A 24623-nucleotide genomic window follows, 5' to 3' on the forward strand; every position below is an offset into this window, starting at 1 on the left:
TTTGCCTCCGCCTCCTTCAGTGTATAAAACGACCCTCAATTTTTCTCCTAATTGTTTTAGGGAAAAGTGTGGTTTTATACACAGGAAAATACGGTACTTCATTTTTCAGTTACACAAAGTTTCATCATCTACCACAGCTGTACCACATTAAGTGCCAAACCTTGGTAACTACACCTGAAATATAATCAGTACATTGACTCAGGTAAGATCAGTCATTTTACTTTCAACTATACAACATTTATATTTAATACATATTCATATCAAGATCTCAACACTATGTTGGGTGTTAAAAGATTAAAACAGGATAGTAAATATGAAGTACTTTAGTCCTTTGAAAGTGCTGCACAAATTTTAAACAGTATTGTTTACTACTCTAATCAGGATAACCTGCTTCATTGGTAACAATTTTAAAAGGATGTTTTTCCTCACCTCCCTCACTGATGCATACACATGCATAAGGAAGCCCAGACAAGTTTATTTACAGAAAATCGGTCCGAAACGTTGAGCAGAATATGGCTGTTCAATGGATGTACATTCCCTGTTTACCCTTTCTCAACCATGCATTTCTGATCATGCATTAATTGACACCTTCGAGGCTTCAGCTCCAAGATGGCATTTCTTTAAAACAATACAAAACAAAAACAGCCAGGGCTTCCATATGTATATAAGTATGATGTTTGCTTCTTCACTCAGACAACCATTTTTCCTCACCCTGTGGTCCCTTTCCAATACACCAGAAGAGAGGGACTCCCTTGCTTGAAGGATACACTGTAAAATAGGTTCTGGGAGTGCCAGTCTGTTTGCAACCTAGGCCTGAATTTGGATGTGGGGCTTGTCACAGAAATATGAACTGCATTAGATCTTTGGGATCAGGGCAGATTGGGATGGATTCTAGAGCGGGATGTTGTTGTTGTTGTGGTGGTGAATTTTGCCAATTTTGGGCAAATAATTGGTCATTACTGGTAACGCATTAAATCAAATGTGACTTTTTGCAATGCAGATTAGAGAGTTATGAAACAGGAGATTGACCTGGATAAAGAGCACCCTAACTTCTGTCCTGTTGTCCCAATCTGATTTGGGACTGCTGCACTACCAGTGTTTGAAAATAATCCTGCACTCAGGAAGAGTACTGTATGATTAAAATCATATATATTTTGGCCTTACAGAAGTGTATGAGAAATATGATGTCTGGGGATACCTAAGAACAAGTGTGGGAACAATGCCAGATTTACTTCCAGGCTGTTCGGTGAGGATGCACTCCTGTACATACATACCCAGGAGAAAACCCATTGATCTCAGTGGAGATCATTACTGAGCAGAGCAAACTTTTATTTCTTGATTGTGATCTATAGCCTGGGCTGGACAGGTAACATGTTACTGTTTCGAACAGCAAACTTCAAAAATAAGCCCCAGTTAAGTGAAACCCCGCCCTCCACCCTTCTGCCGCATTGTGCAGCAACCAGAAGATGACATGACTGTAAAATAAAACATCCCCTGAAAATAAGACCTAATGCTTTTTTGGGGGGAGCAAAAATTAATATAAGACCTTTCTTATTTTTGGGGAAACACGGTAGTTACTCAAACCAAGATGCATATTACCCAAATTCAGGCCAATTTTTTTTGACATGGGGTTTGGAGGAAATCCCCCCATTCCTGGTAGTAAAAATACAGTAACTAAATGAATAGCTTAATGGTTTCCTGTCTTTTCATGGTATCCCAAAACTGCAGCTTGAGCCTGCCACCTGCCTCTGCCTAATGGTATAGCCATCATGCTTGGTATGGTAGCTCCTGTTGTCTTTTAGGAATTAACCAACAGGATACTTTTATTAGTAGCTGATTCCAACAAGCGCTTCCAGTGCATAAAAGGGACAAGTATGGACTGTTGGCATGACTGTGTGCATTTATTTTTGCAATTACAGTAACTTATGTGCAATTTAGTTTAAGAATTCATTGTCCGGTAACTAATACAACCGCATGCATTGCACAGCATGCTCTCGCTAACTTAGAAAATGGTCCCCCTGCTCAACAAAAGTCTACATGATTACCCACCGAAATATTCCAGACTACATGATGCTCACATACTGTGATTAACCTTTATATATGAATAGTTATACCAGAGTGAAAACGAAAGGAGGTGGGGAACCATGTATCAATTATAAAGGGATGGCTACTGGACTTCAAACCTGCCTGAATAAATTGAGTTAAGGTACCTATTTTGTGAGTGTTGTAATCTGCAAGCAGAGCTCTGAATGAGGGTGAAAATTATTTCTGACGCTGATGTGGGTGTGTGCATGAGTGTGCACGTGCACTTGTGTGGAGTGACAAAAATTCAGAATTATTGATTGTGGTATATTTCTCTGCGTCTTATATGATGCATATCTGTACTAAATTAGGGTTGGATTTTTGACACCTCTGTGTGTGATATAGCTTTATTACCCTATGTATCGTGATTGGTTTGCTGGCAATTTTGATGTTTGGGGTATGACAGGAGGCTTTTTGGTGCTAGAGCTGTATTTTTTTAATCATGATTGCTTGCCATTCCTCTTCTTTCCAAGCAGGACAGAGATAGTACCATATTGAACAGCTGATAAAAACAAGGCTTGCCATAGTGGCTTTCTGAATTCCTGTTCTTCTTTTAAAAAATGAAGACAATTTATGATCAGTTTTTTCTTCACTTTTGATCAACTCTGCTAAATTTCTATTTTAAAGTATCTTGGCAGGCACTCCAAAAATCATTAATTGTCTCCACTCTCCACACACCCTTCCACAGAGTGAAGACAATACTAGAGCTTTCCTACAACAGTTGTAATTCTCTGCACCAGCTCTTTTTCCTCAGCAGAAGCTGTAGGCAGAGGGACTGGGAGGTGAAGAAGTGATAAGAGAAAGGAAGAGAGTGTCCCTCATGCCTTTGCCTTCTCCATTTTGTGACCCTGCTGCTTTTTTCTTACAAACTGTCTTTCTCAGATGAGTTTTAGCTCTTGAGAGTCTGAAAAAAGTAGGGAGGGGTATTTGAAAGTAAGAAAAGAGATAACCTTGGATGGATTGTGGACAGGGGCAGGTAAAGCTGAAGACAAAAAATATGTTTTCTCCTCTTATGCCATTATCCTACCAGGAAAAGCAAATCTTGCAGGTTAATATCCTGCTCAGTATTTCCTTGTGTATGGAGGTGCAACCGGCATAGTGGCTACTGTGGTCTTCTGAGATGATGGTTGTGCCTATTTATTTATTTATTTATTTATTTATTTATTTATTTATTTATTTATTTATTTATTTATTTATTTATTTATTTATTTATTTATTTATTTATTTATTTATTTATTTATTTATTTATTTATTTATTTAATACCCCGCCCCTCTAGACCATGTCTACTCGTGCCTAGGCAGGCATACAGCTGTCATCTTGTGCGACTGTAGCACCAGCTATTGAGCAAGCCGCTGGCCACAGGATTGCTGCCTAGGGCATTAGACATGCTAACTGAGCTACATTATCCCCCAATGGTCCAGTTTTAAAACAAAATCCAGATGATTTGCCAAATGCAGATTAAGGTAATTTTGAGTTAAAATAAAAAGATGGGGTTTCCCTCATAAGGCTACACTGATTTTAGATACAGAATCAGCATTCTATTTAGGGAGGCTCTCAGGTTCACAGTGATTGAAACACAGCTTGGTTGACCAGAGAGCGTTAACCTTTCCTATCCTTACATCACTTATTACCACCCTACCTCCCTGTATTGCACAGAAAGGGCCCTTTGGGATGTTCTCCCCACCACCACCACCACCTTGCATAGAATGTGTAGCACTTCATCCATGAAATGTTTTACCACAGTGAATTGATACAAGTGTAGAAAAGGTCAGGACATGACCAGCTCCTCCTTACCAAGCTCCCATGATAGGAGAACAACAAATGGAACTTGAGTTCCGTGCAATGTTCTGTGTAATGTCTGATCAGGCTTCAGGGGAGCATTGAATCCACTGACTGAGAGACCTGAAACAAAGCCTTTTCCGTCTGACAGATTTGCTGAAGGGTCTCCGTCTGCTCACTAGGAAGGACTTTGCTTATTCATAAGCGGAGTCCTTGTTCAGTCTCTTGTTTCCCAGCTCAGAGGTCCAGAACAGAGGAAAGGCTGCACCAGAGCTATTATCTGAAGGAAGCACTACTTGAAACAAGATGATGGAGTTCTTTGGTCACAATGTCTACTGATGACCCACTCATTCACAAGACAGCCTACAGTGACCTTCTTATTAATATACTTTGTGCAATGAAACCTCTTGCAGCTTAATTTTTTGCAGATTAAACTTCTTGCTCCTTAAATTTCCACATGCATCATTTGTGTAAGTCACATATAGGAAATTATTCTGCTGGCTGAGAGCTAGATTTCTTTGAGGCCCTTTACTTGGGGCTGCATGCAGAACCGAAGCCAACTAAGCCCAAAGTCGGAAGGCCAACCTGTTTTCTTACTTCCTCTCTGGCATCAATTTTTCACTCTCTCTTCCTTCTTCCCTAACCTTGGATTGCCAGATGTTCTTGAACTAAATCTCCCAGAAGCCTTCACCACTATCTGTGCTGGTCAGGATTTCTGGGAGCTGTAGTCTAAGAACATCTGGGAAACCAAGGTTAATAACCACTGCTCTAGACGTGCTACTCTCGTCATCCTCACGCCATCTCTCAGGGATGTTTTGAATGTGGATTTCTCGCATTGGCAAAGGGTTGGAGTGTATAGCCCTTGTGACCTCTTCCAACTCTACTCTTGGGTAGTTCTGTGAATTGCTTGGATCCTCATGGATATCAGTGTTCTCATTTGCATAGAAAGGGATACAGAGGGATTCAATCTTACAACTACTTGTTCCTCTGTGCTGACAATGAATCTCTTTTTGCCTCCAGCAGGTTCTGCGTGTGCATCAGTTCTGTGGCCAGGTGCTTACTTGTTAAATTATCTGACCATGAACTGACAGTTTAATTGTGGCAGCAAGGACTATTACTGGAAATGAAAAGAATCAATTTCTGATTATAGTTTGTAATGAAGCTCAGCAGGGGCCTAATTTCTCCCCCTCCCTTTTTATAACAATTGATGCAAACCAACGGCGTTAATTCTGTACCATCTACTGGAGAGAAAGCCTTGGATGTTAATAATCTATGGTACACTCAGAGTTGCTCTCGGGTCACTGATCAAAGAAGAAAAGAAATCCTGCAATTTCACTAGTTGCTGAAGTGGTGAAATGGCTTGTGCTGGATAAATTTAAAATACATATTTTAAGAATTGGATTAGTACTTACTAGATTTCCCTTGGGTGATCCTGTTCTTTGGACTCCCAATTAATATCCATGCAATTATCACTGCTTCCCATCTCTTTCAGGTTGTCAAACCAGAGAGTAGGACTGAGAGACTGGAAGGAAAGAATGTAGGATTTAGATCCCAACACAGGAAATTTACCAGAAGAGTGTTCCATTTACTCCCTGTGTGGCAGCTTGTGACCCCTCAAAAGTCTCTCTAAAAAGTGGAAGGGCCCTCTTGAATCATGCCAGATAGGATATCGGTCTTGCTGGATAGAGCAGAGGGTGGGAAATTTTCATCCTGTGAATTTCCTTAAGGAAACATATTTTAGAGTTAGAAGCCAATTTTGTTGGATTCTCCCCTTCCTAAACAGTTTGCTACACTTCTTACGTTCTTAAGGAGGACTTCCAGAACTTCTGGAGAAACTTTTCAGGAGCTACAAGGGTAGAAAATGAGATAATTTATTTCTGTGTCCTTCATTAAGTTTACTGTCTCAGCCAAAGAGCCCCTTTAGAACTCAGCTGAAGAACTTCCAGTGGTGGTGGTCACCTTCACAGCTCCTCTTTTGCTTCTCAAAAATCTGCATGGTTCTGAGTGTCCATGGCTCAATAGGGGAGGACAGGCATAACACAAAGAAGGCTCCAGGTTCAATCCTTTGCCTCTCCCTTGAAAAATGGAAAGAAAAAAGGTGAGGTATCAGTGGTGGAAAAGTCCTCTGCTTGAAAGACCTTGGAGAACTGTCGACAGTCAAGTTAGGCAATACTGGGCTTGTGGGAGAAATAATCTCTGGCTATGCAGGTACCTCCCAGAATTCTGGTTGGCTTTTGATTAAGTAAACATATAGGCAGTAATCTTTGTCGGTTTTCTTGCTGTTTTGAGTGCCACCGCAGAGTTTCTGAAGGAGGACTAAACATGTAATACAGAAGTAAGCAACTTGGGACTAAATATACCACTAGCAACAGAAAACAGTGAACTAGTAGATTTCTTCTGCTGGATTTTCCAGTTTTGCAAATGGTAGTACAGGGGTGCAGTAGTGGACTGACATGTTGGAAAAGGTAATCCACACTGGCATCATTATTATTATCTCTACCCGCCAGAGAATTCCACCAGATATTTATCTGTATATATGTTTGTTAGAAAAAGATAGACACTGTCTTCAGTTTGGATATTTCTAGAAGGTGCCTAGTTCTAACTTCTGATGTTTCCATAAGGAGGGAAATAGATCTTCTATACACAGTGATCCCCAGCAGAAATCACCCATATCTAAAAAAACAAATACGCAGATTGAGAAATCAGAACTTTAGTTTTCAAACCACTTTCCACAAATGAGCAATATGATAGCTAAATATTTTAAATATTTATTTTATTTTAAATAGTTTAAATGTTTTAGATGACAAATAATTTTCTGTCATTTTATTTTCTGTTATTTCTCATCAGGACTGGGAATTTCCACATTTCATGGGTGATGTTGATGTAAATCTTCCCGGCTTGCCTGCTGCACACTTTCAGTTTAAGTTGCCTTATTTCAAAAGGATTTTTAAGGAGGAGTATCACATACATATAACAGGTACGTAACAATAGACATCTGGCTGCAGGGCCAGAAGGTGAGAGTTTGATTCCCCACTGTGCATCCCAGAAGAGCCAGCCTATGTAGTGTTCGGCAAGCTTCACAGTCGTAGGGTGCCCCCAGAAAAAGGAATTTCTGGCTACTCTGTAACTAGAAAAACCCTTAAGTTAGAACTGACTTGACAGCACACTGTTATTATTATTATTTAACATTCATTGGTTACCGCTTCTGCATGATAAATCTTTGTAAAATAAAATAAACGTTATTCTGAACTACTACAATCCAGAAATCAACCACTGCATTATACAATTTCTTCAGAGATATATAATTGTATCTTATCCTTCTCATGCCAGAGGTTGGATGTCTATTTTCACTTGGGATTCAGCACCCATTAAGAAAGATGTAGTGGCTGCGGTCCTGCTGCTTAGCATATTAAATTATACTAGAGTAACCCATTGAATCAGTGGAGATTTAGTGAGTTAATTCCTCCTCAAGCTTCATTGATTCAAATGGGCCTACTCTAGCTGAGAGTTACTTTACTATCTAGAGTAGACCTAGTTGACTCAATGGAATTTACAGAGGATTTGATTCACCAAATGCCCATTGATTCAAATGGTCATACTCAAGTGCATCTTACTATGCTAAGAAACAGGATTTCAGCCAGTGTGTTTTGCATTCAAACCAGTCTCCCATCTCCTCCTGAACCTCCCATTTTTTATCATCAAAGACTGCCTGAAATATATAGTGCTTCTAGAAGCAGAATAAAAAATGCAATTTTTCCTGACATTCAAGAGGAGAGAGAAAGATATCCTGCAAATAACAGGATTGAAAAAACAGTTCTTAATGTTAAGCACTGTTTCGAATTTCAGAGTCTTTGGGGTTTGGAAAAACTGGACATTAATTGTGCCAGTGCAATTAATATGCTCATTTTTCATGTTAGATAGTAGCTAAGGGGAAGCCTGTGCTCCCACTCAATCTACCATAGGAAAGGACAAATTCAGCTCCCAGTAGTAACACTTGGAAGCTTGTTTTGGAATTCAGATAGTCACTTGGTTCTCAACAGGTCCCAATCCTATGAGAGACAAATGAAATTATTGGAAAAAATGGCAAAAATTGAATAAGTGTCATTTCAGTTCAGTTCTCCCATTTGTTTCTTACAGGAATAACTTATGTAACTAATCATTGTTTAGCAAATTAATAATCTTGCTATAACCATTATGTATGATTAGGAGGAACTCAGAAAGCTCTGAAAGTTAAAAGACTTGAAAACTAATCCAGGATCTTAAAGCAGCCTTGATAATAAAAATGCTACCAAACAGCTGTCTATTTTGCACTGAGAAGCTTGTGAGCTTGAACTGAGTAGCTCTGGGTTTATTCTCAGGGTTTTATAATTCCTAGAATTATATTTCTACCTTTCCAGGTTCTGGATCCTATTGACTGCACTAGATGAAATCTAACACCATCATATCACTTGATAATCTCAATTTGAAAGTCCCTAGAACCTCCCTCCTCAATTATATCCCAAGGCACTATAGAGTCTCCCACCTTCCTTCATAAATTTATTTATTTACAATATTTTTACCCTGGCTTTCTCCTTAAAAGGACCCATAAACTTTAGTAACACCCCGAGACATGTGCTCTCAAAACCTTGCACACCATTATGGTTTTAAATCTTGAAAACTGTCAGTCAAAATCTCAAAACTGTAGAAACCTTAGAAGATGTCATCTGTTTTTAAATTTCTTTATACATCTCATTTCATTCAACCATCGTAGTCCTGAATGTTGCTGCTTCTCCATTTCCAAGAAGCTCTTGATCTTTAACAGTTATGCAGCAGTTCTGTATAATAGAGTCCTCTTCATGCTGTGTGCCTACTGGATTTGGTACAGGGGGGTTGGGTGGGTGGGGAATTTGTTTAGATCTATTTTTAAGACTACTTGAAGACTCAAGTTTATTTATATTTGTGGTGGAAAGAACTTGAGCTTTAAAAGGCTTAAACACAGAGAAATGTGTAGCTGATCAATACAGTTGTCCCAAGGTTTCTCCCTGGGTGGGGGCATGGGACAAGAGATGGGTTGTGGGGTTTTTTTATTTTGGATTTTCTTGCTTGAAGAAACCATAATTCTCCATTCATGGAGTTCTACTGAATGTGATGGACTTGGGAGGAAAGCCTAAATTAGAAGTCGTAGCTCCACCCAAGCTTCCTCCTCAGAAGAAAGCTCCTGGATAGTATAGGGGCAAGAACAGGAAGATCAGATGAAGTTAAGTTTAGGTAAACTTCAAAGCCTCCCGATTAATGGTTGTTGTAAGTTTTTCAGGCTTGGCCCTGTTCTGGAGGCTTTTCTTCCAAACGTTTTGCCAGTCTCTGTGGGTGGCACCTTCAGAGGACAGGAGTTAGAACTCTGTGTTCTTCCAATTAAGTTCCTTCTCCTAGGTGCAGTACATTCAGATGTTTGTAAGGTATGACTGGTATGCTAGCATGAAAGGACATAGGTAGCCTGTATGAAATTAGTTCTCCTTTATGTACTGGCTGAATGATTGGGGTGTGTGTGTTATATATACCCTCTTAACATGTAAAAAGTAACATATGGCAATGTAAGCCTGGAAATCAACAGTGTAAATTGCACTGTTTAAAAGTGTTACTAATTAAAACAGCAACGATATATTAAAACTTTTTATGGTCAACGTAGCACTCTAAATGAGGTAGGAAGCGCCATGGCAGTGCGGATAATTTGGCCATGAAGGAAATACAGTGGGCAGTGAGATAAATTATTATGGCAGTCCGAATGCATAGTTCTTTATTTTCATTACACAGGCCTCTTCAAAGCAGACTGTCTATGATTGGCCGCTGTTCATAACCTGCATTTTCTTTCTCCAGAGCAAATTGATGGAGTTTTTTTTTTAAATTATTTCTTTTGGTGAAGGAGATAATTTAATAGGGGAACAAACACATGAATAGAGAATGTGGATCTCCCCCCCCCCCATCTCCAGCTCAGAATTAATAAGTTCTATTTATTAGATTTGCTACATAAATCAGCCTATTTGAATGCATGTCACATCACGGGAATTGCAAAAGCCTGCTGTATCTCAGCGCTGTGCCATTTTTAGGAGAATCGTAAAGGGCATCAAGTCAGCATGAGAAATTCCCTTTGGGTGGGCTTTCCTGGGTCCATCTGTTCTTAAATCAATGCTTGGTTTTGAGCTTTGTCCCTAAACTTTGGAAATTTATAAACTGTTAATTGCAGGCACAATGATTTTTAGAGTTTATATCAAGGAGACAGAGAGAGGGAATCCAAAAAACCAGGAAAATATGCTGAATAAATGACAACAACACAGTCTATCAGCAGTTCCTATTATGTTGTAGATCTTTGTCACTGATTTTTGTTTTATCCAGATGTTGCAAAAGTTACTTTTTTGAGCCATATCCCCAGGACTACCCAAACCTGCCTGACCATTGCTTTTGTCAAAACTGCAGCATCCATTAATGAAACATACAGTGTAGCCTTATGGGTTCATTTTAGAAGAATTTCAGAAGATCAGTAGCCGTCAACTGTGAATCATGGGAAACTATGGGATGTTTTGAAAGAAATGGGAGTGCCTCAGCACTTGATTGTCCTGACCTCTATTAGGACAGAATAGAGACAGACAGAATGGTTTCCTATAGGCACAGGTGTCAGACATGGGTGCATTTTATCCCTTTTTCTGTTCAATCTGTATGCAGAACATTTCATACAGAAAGACTAGATGCAGGTGAAGGAGGAGTGAAAATTGGTTGAAGAAGCATCAATAATTTAAAAATTCAGATGACACCATCTTACTGGCAGAAGGCAGCAGTGACTTGAGACAACTTTTATGGAACATGAAAAATCAGGTACCACAGCAGGACTGCATTTTGAATGTTAAGAAGACAAAATTCATGACTACATAAGAACGACACAACTTTAGCACTTGCAATGAAGAAATTGAAATAGAGATTTTGTATACCTTGGTTCCATCATCAATCCAAATGAAGATTGCAGCCAAGAATCAGAAGAAGACTGACTAGGAAGGGCAGCAATGAAGGAATTAGAAAAGATGATCAAGCGTAAGGGTGTGTCACTGGAGATGAAGACCAAGATCATACATACTCTCATATTTCTAATCACCATTTATGGGTGTGAAAACTAGACAGGAAAAAAACTGACAGGGGAAAAATGATTTCTTTAACATATGGTGCTGATACCTTGGATTAGCAGAAGATGAGCATGTGGATACTAGAGCAAATCAAGCCTGAAGTATCTCTCGAGGCAAAAATGTTGAAACAGAGGCTGTTCTATTCTGGGCACATCATGAGAAGGCAGGATTCTCTAGAAAACTCAAAAAGGCTGGGAAAGGTTGAAGGTAGGAGAAAAGGAAGACCAAATACAATGACTCTCTAAAGAAAGCCACAGTCTTGAGTTTGCAAGAACTGAGCACAGGTGTTTTGGACAGGACATTTTGGAGATTTCTCATTCATAGGGTCACCATAAGTCAGAGGCAACTTGGCAGCACATAACAACAGGGTTGTTGTTGTTGTGTGTGTGTTTTTTTAACTTCATGCCTTCTCTCCCAGAACAACAGCCATTCAAAGACCAAACCCAACAGTCTTTTAAAAGACATTCCATGAAGAGATTGGTAGCTGTTGCTCCTGAATGATCTTCTATTTATTTGGAAGAAATAGCTGTGCATTGTTTCCAGATCCTGAACCAGGGACTCAGTGTTGACATGACAATAAGTTGGTTGGGTCTTTAGAGCTTTGCAAGGTGTCCTGAAAGAAGTCATCTGAGGTGCAGAGTTGATTTACAGACCTGGATACAAACTGGGGTGTGTCTTCCTATGTGTTCTGTATGTCTTCCATAGGGAAGTGAACATCTGGCAAGTCTTTGGTTTGGAAGCAGGTCACTCAGAAGCTCTCATGAACACTCAAGAACTTCATTTGGTCCCCCCCAAATATCAACATTTTCAGAGAAAAAAGTGGAAAATGTTGTATACTTTCTGCAATTTTTCCTGACTCATGTTCAGACCATTAGTTGTTGCCCCTAGTATATTGTGTATGGTGTATTTGAAACAGTCTGAAGACCTCTTCAATAAAAGTTATATTCTATTATTCTATTAGCTGTTGCCTCTAGTTTTATTCTCCTCCCCACCTTGAATTGTTACTTTTAGCTCTTTTATACTTCATAGCAAAAGCAAACTAGTTAAGGTTTTTTACCTTTAGAGGCTTCCCCAACGCAATAGGAACCTAACATTGGGAGGTGGGGAATAGGAAGCTTTGAATTAGGATAAATTAAATGTTTCTGGACTCTGATCCAGGTTACACCCAGTGCAAAGTAACAACGCATGATTGTCCATTGCTTAGTTGGTCTGTTTTATGACAGCAATTATGCCAGTTGCGCCATATCCACCATTATGACTTTATCTTTGGGAACATCTCCTGAGCTTGAAATACATTGCTGACTTCTTCTTTTTAAATTCCTTGGTATAGCAGAGTACCAAATGTGTGTTTTAGTCCATGTTAAATATTTTTTGTGTGCCGTTTCCATTCTTGCTTTTATCTGTGTACATAGAAGGAACTTGCGTTTTTGCATCTGCTTAACTCATCTGGATTTCCCTTGACAGATGGCTCATTGCAGAGTGTGTGCTTTCTTTCCTAGGCAGCAGTTTATGTAAATACACAGTGTAGCCTAGTTTCCATGGTACCAAGGGAGATTTGTAGGACTTAAAAGTAAGTTTAGTTATCCCCTCTCCAACTGTTTCCTTGTTAAAATACATTTAGGAGCTAACCTAGATTCTTTAAAATCTATTTATTATCCAACAGCACCAGACCTTTGTAAGTCCGGTGGTTTGAATGTAAATATATAACAGCATTCTGTGACAACAGCGTTTCAGTGAGAAGTCACTTCATTCTCTTTTAGCAAGCAAAGTACGGCATTCACCTGTTACAAAACCATAGAATTATCCGTTGTTAAGCATCAGAAAAATTGTGTGCTGTTTGATCCTATAGTTGTTTATTCAGAAGAAACTCTTGCTGGATCTAACAGATTTTCTCTTATGTATGTTACATAGATTATAGCTGAGCTAGAATGAATGTATTTAATCTAACATTTATGGAATAAATGAGGAATTGTAGAAGGTATAAAGCCCCCCCCCCAATATTTCCTTTCTTTGCTCTGTATACTTTTTTTTCACTGTTCCTTTTGACAGAACTCTGTTTTATTTTAAGTGTGCGGATTTCAGAGAAGTAGCCCTCTTAGTTGGTCTGGGGGGGGACAAGCAAAACAAATGCAGATAAACATATTGTGGTACCTTTAAACATAACATTTTTTCAGTATGATCTTTTGCAGATTAAAGTTCATTTCTTCAGACATAATGCGTCTGATTCTAAGATCACATTGAAATAAATATTCAAAAAGGGCTACAATACCTTGTTGTATATGTTTTATTTCTGTGTGTGATTTTCTTCTTTCCCAGCTGGTGAGATCAAATGTATAGCAAATCAAGCATCACATGAAAGGTGAACAAGTTCTCCCACCACATAACACAAAGAAGTGATGTGAAATACCATAGAGACGTTGCATAGGTGCTGTTTGTGATTTCCCTTCCCAGGAGGTGCTGACCTTTCTACTTATTTTTATGTTAACTAGGTCACATACTCTTCAAGTGGTCACAGGCACCACTCAGGCACCTTTTGGCCTGAAATAACAACTACTCCCAAGCCCCACATCCATGATTTTTCTTTTCGTATTGTCCTGGCTAGAACCTCCTTTGCTCCAAGCTAGTGTCTTAAATAATTCGGCCAAAACATTGGGAGGGGAGGGGTCCCATAAAAAATCAAGGAAAAAGAACAAAGAAGGAGAGGATCCAAGATGGAGATGCAAGTAGGCAGTAAAAGCAAGATGGAGGGCACTAAGTGCTCGGCAGCAAACAATGATTCCCCTGCCCAAGGAGCTGTAAATCAAAAAGGGCACTCCTAACTTGGACCCTGGCCCTTCTACAGACTCAACATTCGCCCTCCTACTGATCTTCTCATTGGCTACTGAGTCCTTGTTGGTCACATCACCATGTCTTTGCAATAGCTATTGTGACCTTATTGGATAAATAAATTATCAGATGATCTAACATACAAAGGGAGAAAGAAAGCTTGAATGAAAGAGGAAAACCCAAAAAAATACACAAAACTTTAGTGTATCCTTTTGTAAATGTAAATTATTTCTGCTTCAGAGCTTCCATTTTACAAAACAACTAAAGAACACAAAAATTTAAAAAATCGTTTCATGTGCTTTTTTCCTTTTGTATAAATATGAAAATCCCCTAATCACCATATCACTTTCAGAAAATAAAAAAGACTTTCAATGACTATTGATGAAGGTTAAGAAAAAAGTACAAAAGTAGAATTACTGTTGTATGTTAAGAAGATGAAAATAATGTTTGTTAAAAAACTATACTACTTTAATGTTGACAAAGAAGAATCAAAATTATTAAGGACTTTCCACACCCTGGTTCAATCATAAATCAAAATGGAAGCTGCAATTAAGAAATCAAAAGAATGAGTCTTTGAATGGCATCTATGGAGGAATTAGAAAATATCCTTATGTGTAGTAACATGTCACTGGAAACCAAGACAAGATCATCCGTATAATGTCACTCCTGATTACTGTCCAAAAATAAGAGCTGGACAATAAAAAAAAAGCAGATGGGGAAAAATCAATTCATTCAAAATATGCTATTGGAGAATAGCTTTTTGAACACCATGGGCCACAAAAGAGATTGAGAGAGAGAGAGAGAGAGAAATAATTGGATTTTAAATCAAATCAATCTTGATGCTCACTAGAAGCAAAAAACAAAAGTGAGGAGAAAAACAATATTATGGGCATATCATGGGAATACAAGGCTTACTGGAAAAACAATAATACCAAGAAACATTGGCTAGAATCCTGCTGTGGATTTACAGTGGCATAACCATAATCTTGTAGATTGTTGTGGTAAATTGCCACTAATCGATAAGCTCACATTCCTAGCTGTGTGCAAAGTCTAGTTCATGACTTACACATGACTGGAAATGCACATGGCAACTTATTAGCAGTAATTGTTTACAATGATTTATGCAATAAGACACATCAATGTAAATCAACAACAGGACTCTGGCTATTGGGAGTCATACAAAAATGGGCAATCTTGAGTTAAGATAGCTTTGTTGTTGTTTAGTCATTTGGTCATGTCCAACTCTTCACATGACCCCATGGACCAGAGCATGCCAGGCCCTCCTGTCTTCCACTGCCTCCCGAAGCTGGGTCAAATTCATGTTGGTAGCTTCGATGACACTGTCCAACCATCTCGTTTTCTGTCGTCCCCTTCTCCTCTTGCCCTCACACTTTCCCAACATCAGGGTTCTTTTCCAGGGAATCTTCTAAGATAGCTTAGCTTTTACTGTACTTTGCTGTCCTTCTGCAAGCAGGTGAAGCCCTTTCTCTTCTGTCAAGTTTTCCTTTAGTAACTGGCTGCCTAAAGTTAAAAACAGTAAGTATACAAGTACCAAAAAGAATCAAGCAAATACCACACTAAAAGTGGTTTTAAAAAAGCAATAAGGCATAAGAGTCCATTAAAAACACCACTGAGGGAAAGTTTGCCTGAAGAGAAAACCTGGCTTCCTGTCAGAGGGAGTTCCAAAGTCTGGGAGCAGCAACAGAGAAGGCCTTCTCCTTTTTGCAAGTTCTAAGCAGGGCTGCTAATAATACATACTTCATGAGGTAGTTAATTCATATGGTCCCTATAAGTCAGAAGCATTTGATGGTACATGACAACAACAGAATAAACTGCACTGATTCAGGTATCCAGTGATGTAAGTAATTTCTCTCTCAGGCCCTGAAAAGTATCTCACTGGTACTTGTCATTTGAATTGAGAGGCTGACAGCGTCCGCTAAAGCAGAAGATGCGTGTCTGGAGCACTCTAGACACAGAGGTGCCCCCAGGACCCTGCAGGCAAAAATAGAAAGGTCAAAGGTAAAAACAAAGTAATCCAAGCAGAGCGATTGTTACAGAAATCTCAGAAGGCTTCCTGTTTTGTTCATCTGTGTACAGGATTGCATATTTGCAAACATGTTGGAAAATGCTTTCTGGTGGTATGGGAACATTTGATGCTTTTTGCAGTCAGGGTAGCTGAGATGAGGGAGAAAACAGAAGAGCGGCGTTTTGAGCACATGCTTCTAGAAAGTCAGACAAAACAAGAACAGCCCCTCCATTTGAGCCTTTTTCTTAATTTTAGGGTGAGGGAATGGAAGGCCTAGAGACTGTATATAGCTCTCAAAGATTTTTGCACCAGAATATACACCACCATGGAATATTCAGCCCTGAAATTGAATAATAGACATGTTCTGCATCAAATGAGGAACTTGGAATTTACTTTTGTTGCCTTCTGTAGATGCTGACTATTACATGGTGTATACAGTTATATCATTTTGATCCCACTTCAACTGTCATGCCTTTATGCTAGGGAATTATGGGATTTTTACTTTGGCAAGGTAATTAGAATTCTCTGCAGGAGAGCACTAATGAACTTCCTTAATTCACAATTTTCATGGTAACCTGAGAAGAGTGACTGAGGGTCACTGTATATAATTTTAATTATCTGTGTTGAGAGCCCTTACTTCAGGATTTCCTAAGATAAAGTCATGACAATTAAAGTGGCATTGTGCTGATTTAAGTCAGAAAATCTTGAATAGTTAAGATTTTAGAAGACTCAAGTTTAAGTGTCTTTATCCCAGTTAGAGGGCACTGATCCAGTGCAATAATGTAATAAAGCAACAAGTGACTACTAGATCACGTGGTAAATCAAAGATGGAGCATTCTTAATGTAAAGAAAATCATTTTAAGTGCTTCTGAAAATATGCTGGACATTTTCATGCACTACCACACAAGTGCATCCCATTCCTTCCCTCTCATGTAGAATCAACATTTCTGCTTCTCCTGGCCATTGCTCAAAATTTTTCCTTCTTGTCACTGCTCGTTACAGATCAACTAAAACTATTAAAGGCATGAGTAAGCATTACACTAATCAAGATCTTAATAAGTTGTCATGTTAATGGAATTTGGCACTTGGAATGTGGCAAATATTAGTAGATTAAACCAATTAATTAAATATTCTCTCTGATATATCTGTGCCACCTAGACACACCTACTATTTTTTTAGACCAAGACCCTTCTGGATTTTTATCCACATGCAAGTGGAGTTGCTGTGGCTAACTGCAGCTACTTTACAGAGTGTGCTGGCATGACATTAGGGAGGACTTAGACACTTAGGTACCTCTACCTGGTCATCCAAAACCTAGGCACCAAAACCTGAGTGGATTCACTTAGGAACACTTTAACAAAAAGAAGTGATCATGTGGTCCCTTGTATTCAGCAGTTTGTAAAAAGTAAACCTTGTTGTTAGGTATCATCAAGTCACTTTTGACTTACAATGACCTTCACAGGGTTTTGACATATATGAGATGATCAAGAAGCAGTTGACCATTGCCAGCCTACTCCCTAGAGAGTTTTATGACTGACTTGGATTTAAATCCAGGTCTCTTGACTGTCCAACACTCCATCTGTTACAACAGACTGACCCCTTATGGAACATATTGGGCAAAACCCAATTGTTAGGTCTATTGAGTAGACCTTAAATGAATGCTGGCATAAACCATTTATTTAACAGTATTTGCATAAATGCCAACTCTAGCCCATGTAGTCTAAGAGTGTGTTCAATTCATATTAGGATTAAGGGAACATGACACTGGAGAAGAAGATATGGAGGAAAGTAGATAACATCACTTGGAATAGTAAAAGGGAAAGATGAAGAAAGAGATAAATAGATGTCAACAGTTAAATGTCCAAAGCATATCAGCTGAGTCAAGAATGAGGAATACAATTCATCAGCCGTGTAGCATGTGCGACTGGATCCTTGACAACAATATTTGCACATCTGTTGTCTGCTGCTTGGTAGCCTCCTACCTTCCTTGATCCAAGTTCCATGAAAGCTCATTTTCACCACAGTACTAATTCTACATGAATGCATGATTAGTAGCAACTTACGATTAGATGATGTGTAACTTATAGGACAGCCCTTTTGGTGTGGTTTTTCCTTTTGGGGAAGTATTTTTGTGTAACTATTTTTAAAATTCTTAAAAGGCTGCTCTTTCAGCATATTGATCTACACTTTATTTCCTTGTGCTTTTAACCCACAGGTCACCTATAAATGGCTGCATGAATTCAGTGATTGTGCTAGTGACTTATATTCCCAAATGACTTATTACAAGGCTAGACATCATTCTGAAATAGTAAAACTTATTCAGTTACAAATCTGACTCTAAGAATTCAATTAAAACTTCATTGTGCAAATTAATTGAAAGGGCTCTCTTATTATTATTTTTAAGTGACTTTTTCTGTACTGTTTCAGTTCCTGTCTTTGTAAACATGACTTATCTAATAATAATGTTTCTTTATTGCTTTTCTTTCTGCTACAGGCAAATGGTTTAACTATGGCATCATATTTCTTGTGTTAATCTTGGATCTGAACATGTGGAAGAATCAAATGTTTTACAAACCTGATGAATATGGTCAGTATATTGGTCCTGGGCAAAAAATCTACACTGTGGAAGACTCAGAAAGTTTAAAGGATCTCAACAGAACCAAATTGTCTTGGGAATGGAGGTCGAACAACACTAACCCTTTGACCAACAGGACCTACGCTGAAGGAGATATGTTCCTGCACAGCCGATACATTGGTGCAAGCCTAGATGTCAAATGCTTGGCCTTCATTCCATCTCTACTGGCTTTTGCTTTGTTTGGTTTCTTTATCTGGTTCTTCGGACGATTTCAGAAAACTGATCAAGGCATGGAGAACCTTGACAGATCGTACACACGAATGAAAAGGAAGTCACCGTCTGATGTGGCAATGACACGAGAGAACACACAAGTTTTAACGGAAGAGCCTTTGAGCTACGATGACCCACACTTGATATCCATCAAGTCAGATTTAAGTGAGATCGTCTTTAATTCTTCCCTCCTAACATCTGAAAATCTTCATGCTCATCTACATGAGCAGCCAAGTCCGTTGCAACCAGTAAGGGAGCCTGCTGTACAGAAGGATACTCCTTTAACTTAATAATGTTCCTCTTCAAAGGACTGAAACATGAAATTATAGAGAGAGTTCACTGTTCATTTTTTTTGTAAGTGGCAGTTTACATAGTCTTTAGAACAAGAAAGAGAGACAACCCTACCCCAACGGTGCTCAACGTGCTTTTGTTTTGTATGAATTTGTTTTCTATTTATTATAAAGACTTGTGCCTATTGTATTATATGAAACATTTCTTTATAGATTTGCTTCTAAAAATTGCAATAGTGTATCAGACTACTTGCAGGTATTTAAAAAATCTACTTTGGTGGTGCCTTGAAACATTAGATGGTCTAACTTGTAGAAGAGGTAGAACACTGTCGTTTTCATCTATTTTGAAAGGAGAAATGTCTTTTAAATAACATGATTTAGACATTATTGACTGATGGATGTGGCATGAACACACAAATGTGTTCTCTACAAGCTGAATATGGTAAATATTATTTCAGATCCTTATTATTCATCCTTTCTGGGAACTGGATGATGGTCTTCAAACAGCAACATAATCTCTTTTAGGGGAAGGGGGAAACAAAGATGTATCAGGTACATCGTACATTGTCTGCCCCTGGTTTAGAACTTCTCTGGCTGGCTGGATGTGCCATCAACACACAAATAAAATTAATGGTCACTGTTTTGGTTAAAGGTTTCTAATATGCAATGGTAGTGATAGTTTGATTCTAATTTACTGATCTACAGTGTCAATGACTTTGACAACTGGACTTCAAAGAAGCATGTTAATTACCTTTTAATTTTGCTGGCCATCTTCCCAATGCAAATACAAATCCATAATACCAGAATGATAATGTAGCATGGGTCACTGCTTAGGAACATGAGACTTCCTCCTCAAGTAATTGCAATTAGGCGATAATTCCTAATTATGTTTTTTTTATAATTAGAGCTAAATTGAGACCTGATTAAAATCGTGCCCTTCATCTTTTTAAGAGCAAAGGTTAAAATGCAGTGTTGGTGGAACAGCCAGCCCTTCGGCTGAAGCCTATGGAATGCCAAAGAGCCAACATTAGGAATGCACTCAAGAGTAATGAAGTCTGCCATCTGATGTTTTTTGTAAATGCTGATGTAAATATGGCTTAACATATATTAACATGAGACCTGCACAGTGCCACAGAGAGAATGGGCTCTGACAACTTGTTGTGGTGCAGGGGGGAAAATGCATGAAATAGAATAGCAGATACTGTGGTGTTTTGTTACTTGCAGAAATTAACACTGTGTTGACTAGTAAGAAATGACATCAATAAATTAAATCAAGAAGTGATTCCTTTTATTTTCTCTTCTGCCTTCTGACCTTGGAATTCATATATTTTTCCAAAAGAATGTTTGTACCTCACAAACACTTTAGATGTCTGAACTGGTAGGTGTGTATACTCTTATAACAATGTTATATTTCTGAGGCCATGGTCACACCAGTGAAAAGTTTCCCAGTTCTTCCTCATTGGTTTCACTTTATTTGTTTATTTATTTTGTGGTCTGATGGTGCAAGGCCATTAGTGAACCTTTTGGTGTGCCTCTGTGCTATCTCCGCATCAAACCCGACCTGCTGTGAGGCTTTTACTTTTTTTGTTACAGGATTGATCACACAACAATTTTACAGTGGCATTCAGTGTGCATGGCTGTACCCATACTTTTTCTGGCACGCTGCCTTGTGTTGCTTCTACCAATGATGTCATTTGCCTGCATTATTAATTGTTATAGTTAATTATTATTAATTATTTATTTTATTTTATTTTATTTTATTTTATTTTAATTTTAGCTAGTGGGGTGTTGATGCATTGGAAAAGGTATGCCATTGACCTCTGCGCTTCAGTTATTTGTGAGTCCTTCCACCAGGTGGTGCACCTCCCCCTGAGCCCTTTCATGTTTTCCTCTTGGGGACCTCGTGGTAGAGTTGCAATGAAAACAAAGCCTCACTATGAATTCCTCTGTTGCAAGAGGTACAAACATAGCAGAGAAACTCTTGCCCATCAAGGAGATGTTGCCAAACCATTGATGTAACACAATTTATTTTAAAAGGAGGGGGACGGGCCCCCGGAGACATAAACAACCCAGAGGGAAATATTCTGGTACCAAAGTGTAGCTGGTCATATCGCATCACATTTGGGGAAATGTTACGGTAATTCAAAAACATGTCAGAATGCACAACACGGGATATATGTCACATAATTGCAATGCATGACTGCTCAGGAAGTAAAAGACACAAGAAAACGGATACTTTTCTTTGGTTAGATCATGGCCATTTGTTCATTTTGGGTTGTTATGCCTGCTTTTTAAAACTGACTGCAGTTCAAATTAAACATGCATATTTGAACTGTGCATTTATTACTTCTCTTGAGAGAACTACATTTATTAAACATTCAGCAACTGGTAAGCGTACAGGCAGAGCTGATCTTTGTTAACATATATTTATACCACTTCCTATGTGCATTAATATCCTAGTCATGCACATTTGCTGCAGTGTACAGGCTTGAAATTCTGCCATAACATCTTTGCAACACTGGTGGAATGTCAAGAATTGTAGATGGTGCAACAGTGTTGTGACAGATATGCTGAGTTCTAAGAACTTCTTTGCCGGCCCAGAAGGTCTGGGCATTAGGCTGTCAGAGTCATAAATATTACTGGATCTGAAAAGAAGAGAGGAAAACATGCACACAGAGAGACATCATGATCACAGTAGTATCAACATCATCCCACTTTGCCTACAGAATATTTAATATTTTATCAAGAGAAACTTTTGATCACAGTGAATTTTTATCCTTTAGAAATTGTAGCCCTCATTAGTGTTTGGTAAGTGGAAACTTGTTCAAGCTGTAGAAAATGAATTTACTCTTGATAGTGGATGCCCACTGTTTAAGAGCTTCTTAGAGCACAGAGATTTTGCATTTGCTGCATAGTTGATGATCATGCTTGTCTTCCTTCTGAAATTCTTCTGTTTAGAGAAAGAAAGAGCCATGTGGCTGCCTGGTTTTTGCTACTCTTTTCTCTTCCCTATTTAACCCAAAAATATCAAAATCCTTTTGCAGTCTTCTCCCTTCTATTAGTGTGTGTGTGGATCATTAATTTGAAGAAAGCATAAAGAGAAAATTAAAGACCGACTAGGGTCTTCCTGCCCACAAGATTACATGACCCCAAGGCGATGATTGTTAAACAACAGTCCCACAGTTGGAATAAATTCCATGACCTTACATCAAGCTAATACCTTCAAAACCACCACAAGAAGAGTGCATAAAAGTCAAGTAGTAATCAGAACATCTCATAATCCTGGTTTTCCAGGAGTTTGCAAATTAACTGTCAGAAAGAATCTTTTGTTTGAAAAAGAGGAGTCCTGGAACGTGCTGGCAACTGTGATACCTGAACCATTCCCAAGATATTTTTCTGTCTGCGTTTTCAGTGCAGGATTGCAGCATGCTCACTCCTGTGTTAAATGAATCTTAAAACAGATGAGTTATCATTGTCTGAGAAGCTTTGCCTGTGGTTATTTGCCTATAAGAAAACATGTACATTGGTTGCTTGGATCAAGATTTCAAGACAATTGACCTACAGACTCCAAAGAGCTGGCAGAGATGTATGACAGTCTGCAAAACTTTTGATAACTGTGTTGGCTTTACTGTTTGTCCAGGGTTGTAATAATCAGGAAAACTATATTTTCTTATAGACAAATAACCACAGGCAGAATGTCTCGGGCAACAATCGTTGCATCTGAGGAACTCATCTGTTTAAAGATTCATTTAATAATGGAGTGGGCATGCTGCCATCCTGCAGATGCTCTTGGCTTCCCATTATCTCTTGTGGGTTTAGCCAGTGGTGAGAGACCATGGAGGACTTCTCTCAGGCCCTTAATGAAGGAGAGAGAGAGAGAGAGAATAGAAGAGGTGATTTCCAAGGCAGTCTCCATTTTTATTACCATGGCCAGTAGCAACACAGTGTTAACCAGCTAACAGGGTGGACAGTAGTAATGGCAGCCTAGTGAGACTGAAGGTTAGATTTTGGCTGCTGTTAAAGGTGCCACTATCTACATCTAGTACCTGGGTTGCTAATCCTCTCTGATGTGGTGAAACCTCAGTGACTGAGCTGGTAGCAGGTAGCAGTCTGTATGATTCACTGCCTGAAATCTGGCTGGCACCACTCCACTAGCATTATGACTGCTATCATCCTCGGCTGGTGATGTTCTCCTTAAGTTTAAAGCTTCCTACCCCTCCTTCAGGTTCTGATGCTCCCTGGGGTTCTCTTTTTACCCAGGGAAGTTTTGGGGAGCCTTGGCATGGGAGGAGCTTTAATATTGGAAAATAGTTACTGGATCTTATTACCACTGGAATCTTGTTTGCTGCCAGCAATCCAGAAGTAATCTTCTGATATTAAAGGCTTCCATCCCTTCTCCTCCCCATCCTGAGGTTTTCCAAGGGCAAAAGGGATCCCCAAGGAGCCTCAAAACCTGAAGGGAGGGAATTGGAAACCTCAAATTAAATTAAATTAAAGAGTAACATTGCAGCCTGATGACATCATCATCATCGTTTACACCCACATAGTTATTTAACAGGATTCCAGTCACTGCTGCCATTTACTAGCAAAATTCTTCTACACAGAAAGTGAACGTGTCCAAGACTAGGCTACAATCCTGCTTTCTGAGATCTTTTTTCCTACTGTTCAGAAAAGCAAACATTCCATTCTGCCCTCTGAAAATCATTGGCTTGAGACATGGTGGAATCCTTTGTTGAAAAAGTATCATCCTGTGAAACTCTCCCGTAATGACTTTAAAAGTGTACACATGCCCATCACAAGGAAAACACATAATCCTTATTACAGGGATGGAGAATATGTGGCCCTTCAGGTGCTGTTAAACTGCAATCCCCACCTTCCTTCACCTTTTTGCTGTTCCACCTAGGACTGATAGAAACTGTAATCAAAGAGAGCCTAAGAAAATGAGGTTTTTACATCAACACAATCCTTTGTGAGTGCAAAGAAGAACAAGCACCATCACACCTATGTCAGCATACTCTGTGCCACTCGACAAGTGCTGGGGAAGGCTGGATATTAGCTGCCCTCAAAGGCTTTTCATATTGCCTGTGAAAATTATCTGACATACTTATTAATTGTACTGCAATTAATTTGTCCATGAACAAAGAAAGACTTTTCTTCCATAGAATTCCATCAAGGAGATCATACATCCTCACTCTATCTTTATAACAACCCTGACAGATAGGTTAAAGAAAACTACAGTGACTGGTTACAGTCACCTGGTGCAACATGAGTATGAGTCCCTATGATCCTAGTAAAGGGTCTAACCAACAGCCACAGTGATGCTGTCCTTGTCCTATTACAGAGCTCTGTTCAGATATGTTTAGAACATGAGAGCCAAACATGCTGTAGGTTTTAGTTCACAGTAGGTTTACCTGCCACCTGGATATGCCAGACTCCCCTTCTTCAGATAAAAGAAACAAACAAAGCCATGTGGTCCTTATACAACAATACAACAGCAAGGGCTGGTAATATCTTTATTAGACCATTTAAAAAAACTAAAAAATAAAGTTGCTAGCTCTCAGCCTATACTGGTCTTCACCAGACTGTGCACCAAGAAAGTGTTGATAATGCAGAAAAGAACATTAAA

At 38.9% G+C, this 24623-nt stretch overlaps 1 protein-coding gene across 5 annotated transcripts in view; it reads left to right on the forward strand.

Annotated features, from left to right (window-relative positions):
• The window catches only part of TMEM117 (transmembrane protein 117), a 277135-nt gene extending 256842 nt beyond the window's left edge, over positions 1 to 20293 (forward strand). For 4 of the 5 annotated variants that reach the window (XR_013537034.1, XM_020795539.3, XM_020795541.3 and 1 more), the window contains 2 exons: positions 6710 to 6839; positions 18357 to 20293. Coding sequence is in view for 4 of the 5 variants with exons in the window: in XM_020795539.3 (XP_020651198.1) it covers positions 6710 to 6839; positions 18357 to 18997 (771 nt within the window). In the remaining variant the exon portion in view is untranslated. The remainder of the gene's footprint in view (positions 1 to 6709; positions 6840 to 18356) is intronic. The other variant, XM_078376879.1, reaches the window with a different exon arrangement.
• Positions 20294 to 24623: the final 4330 nt, after the last annotated feature.

This window comes from Pogona vitticeps, chromosome 5 (genome assembly GCF_051106095.1).
Source record: "Pogona vitticeps strain Pit_001003342236 chromosome 5, PviZW2.1, whole genome shotgun sequence".
Classification (NCBI taxonomy): domain Eukaryota; kingdom Metazoa; phylum Chordata; class Lepidosauria; order Squamata; family Agamidae; genus Pogona; species Pogona vitticeps.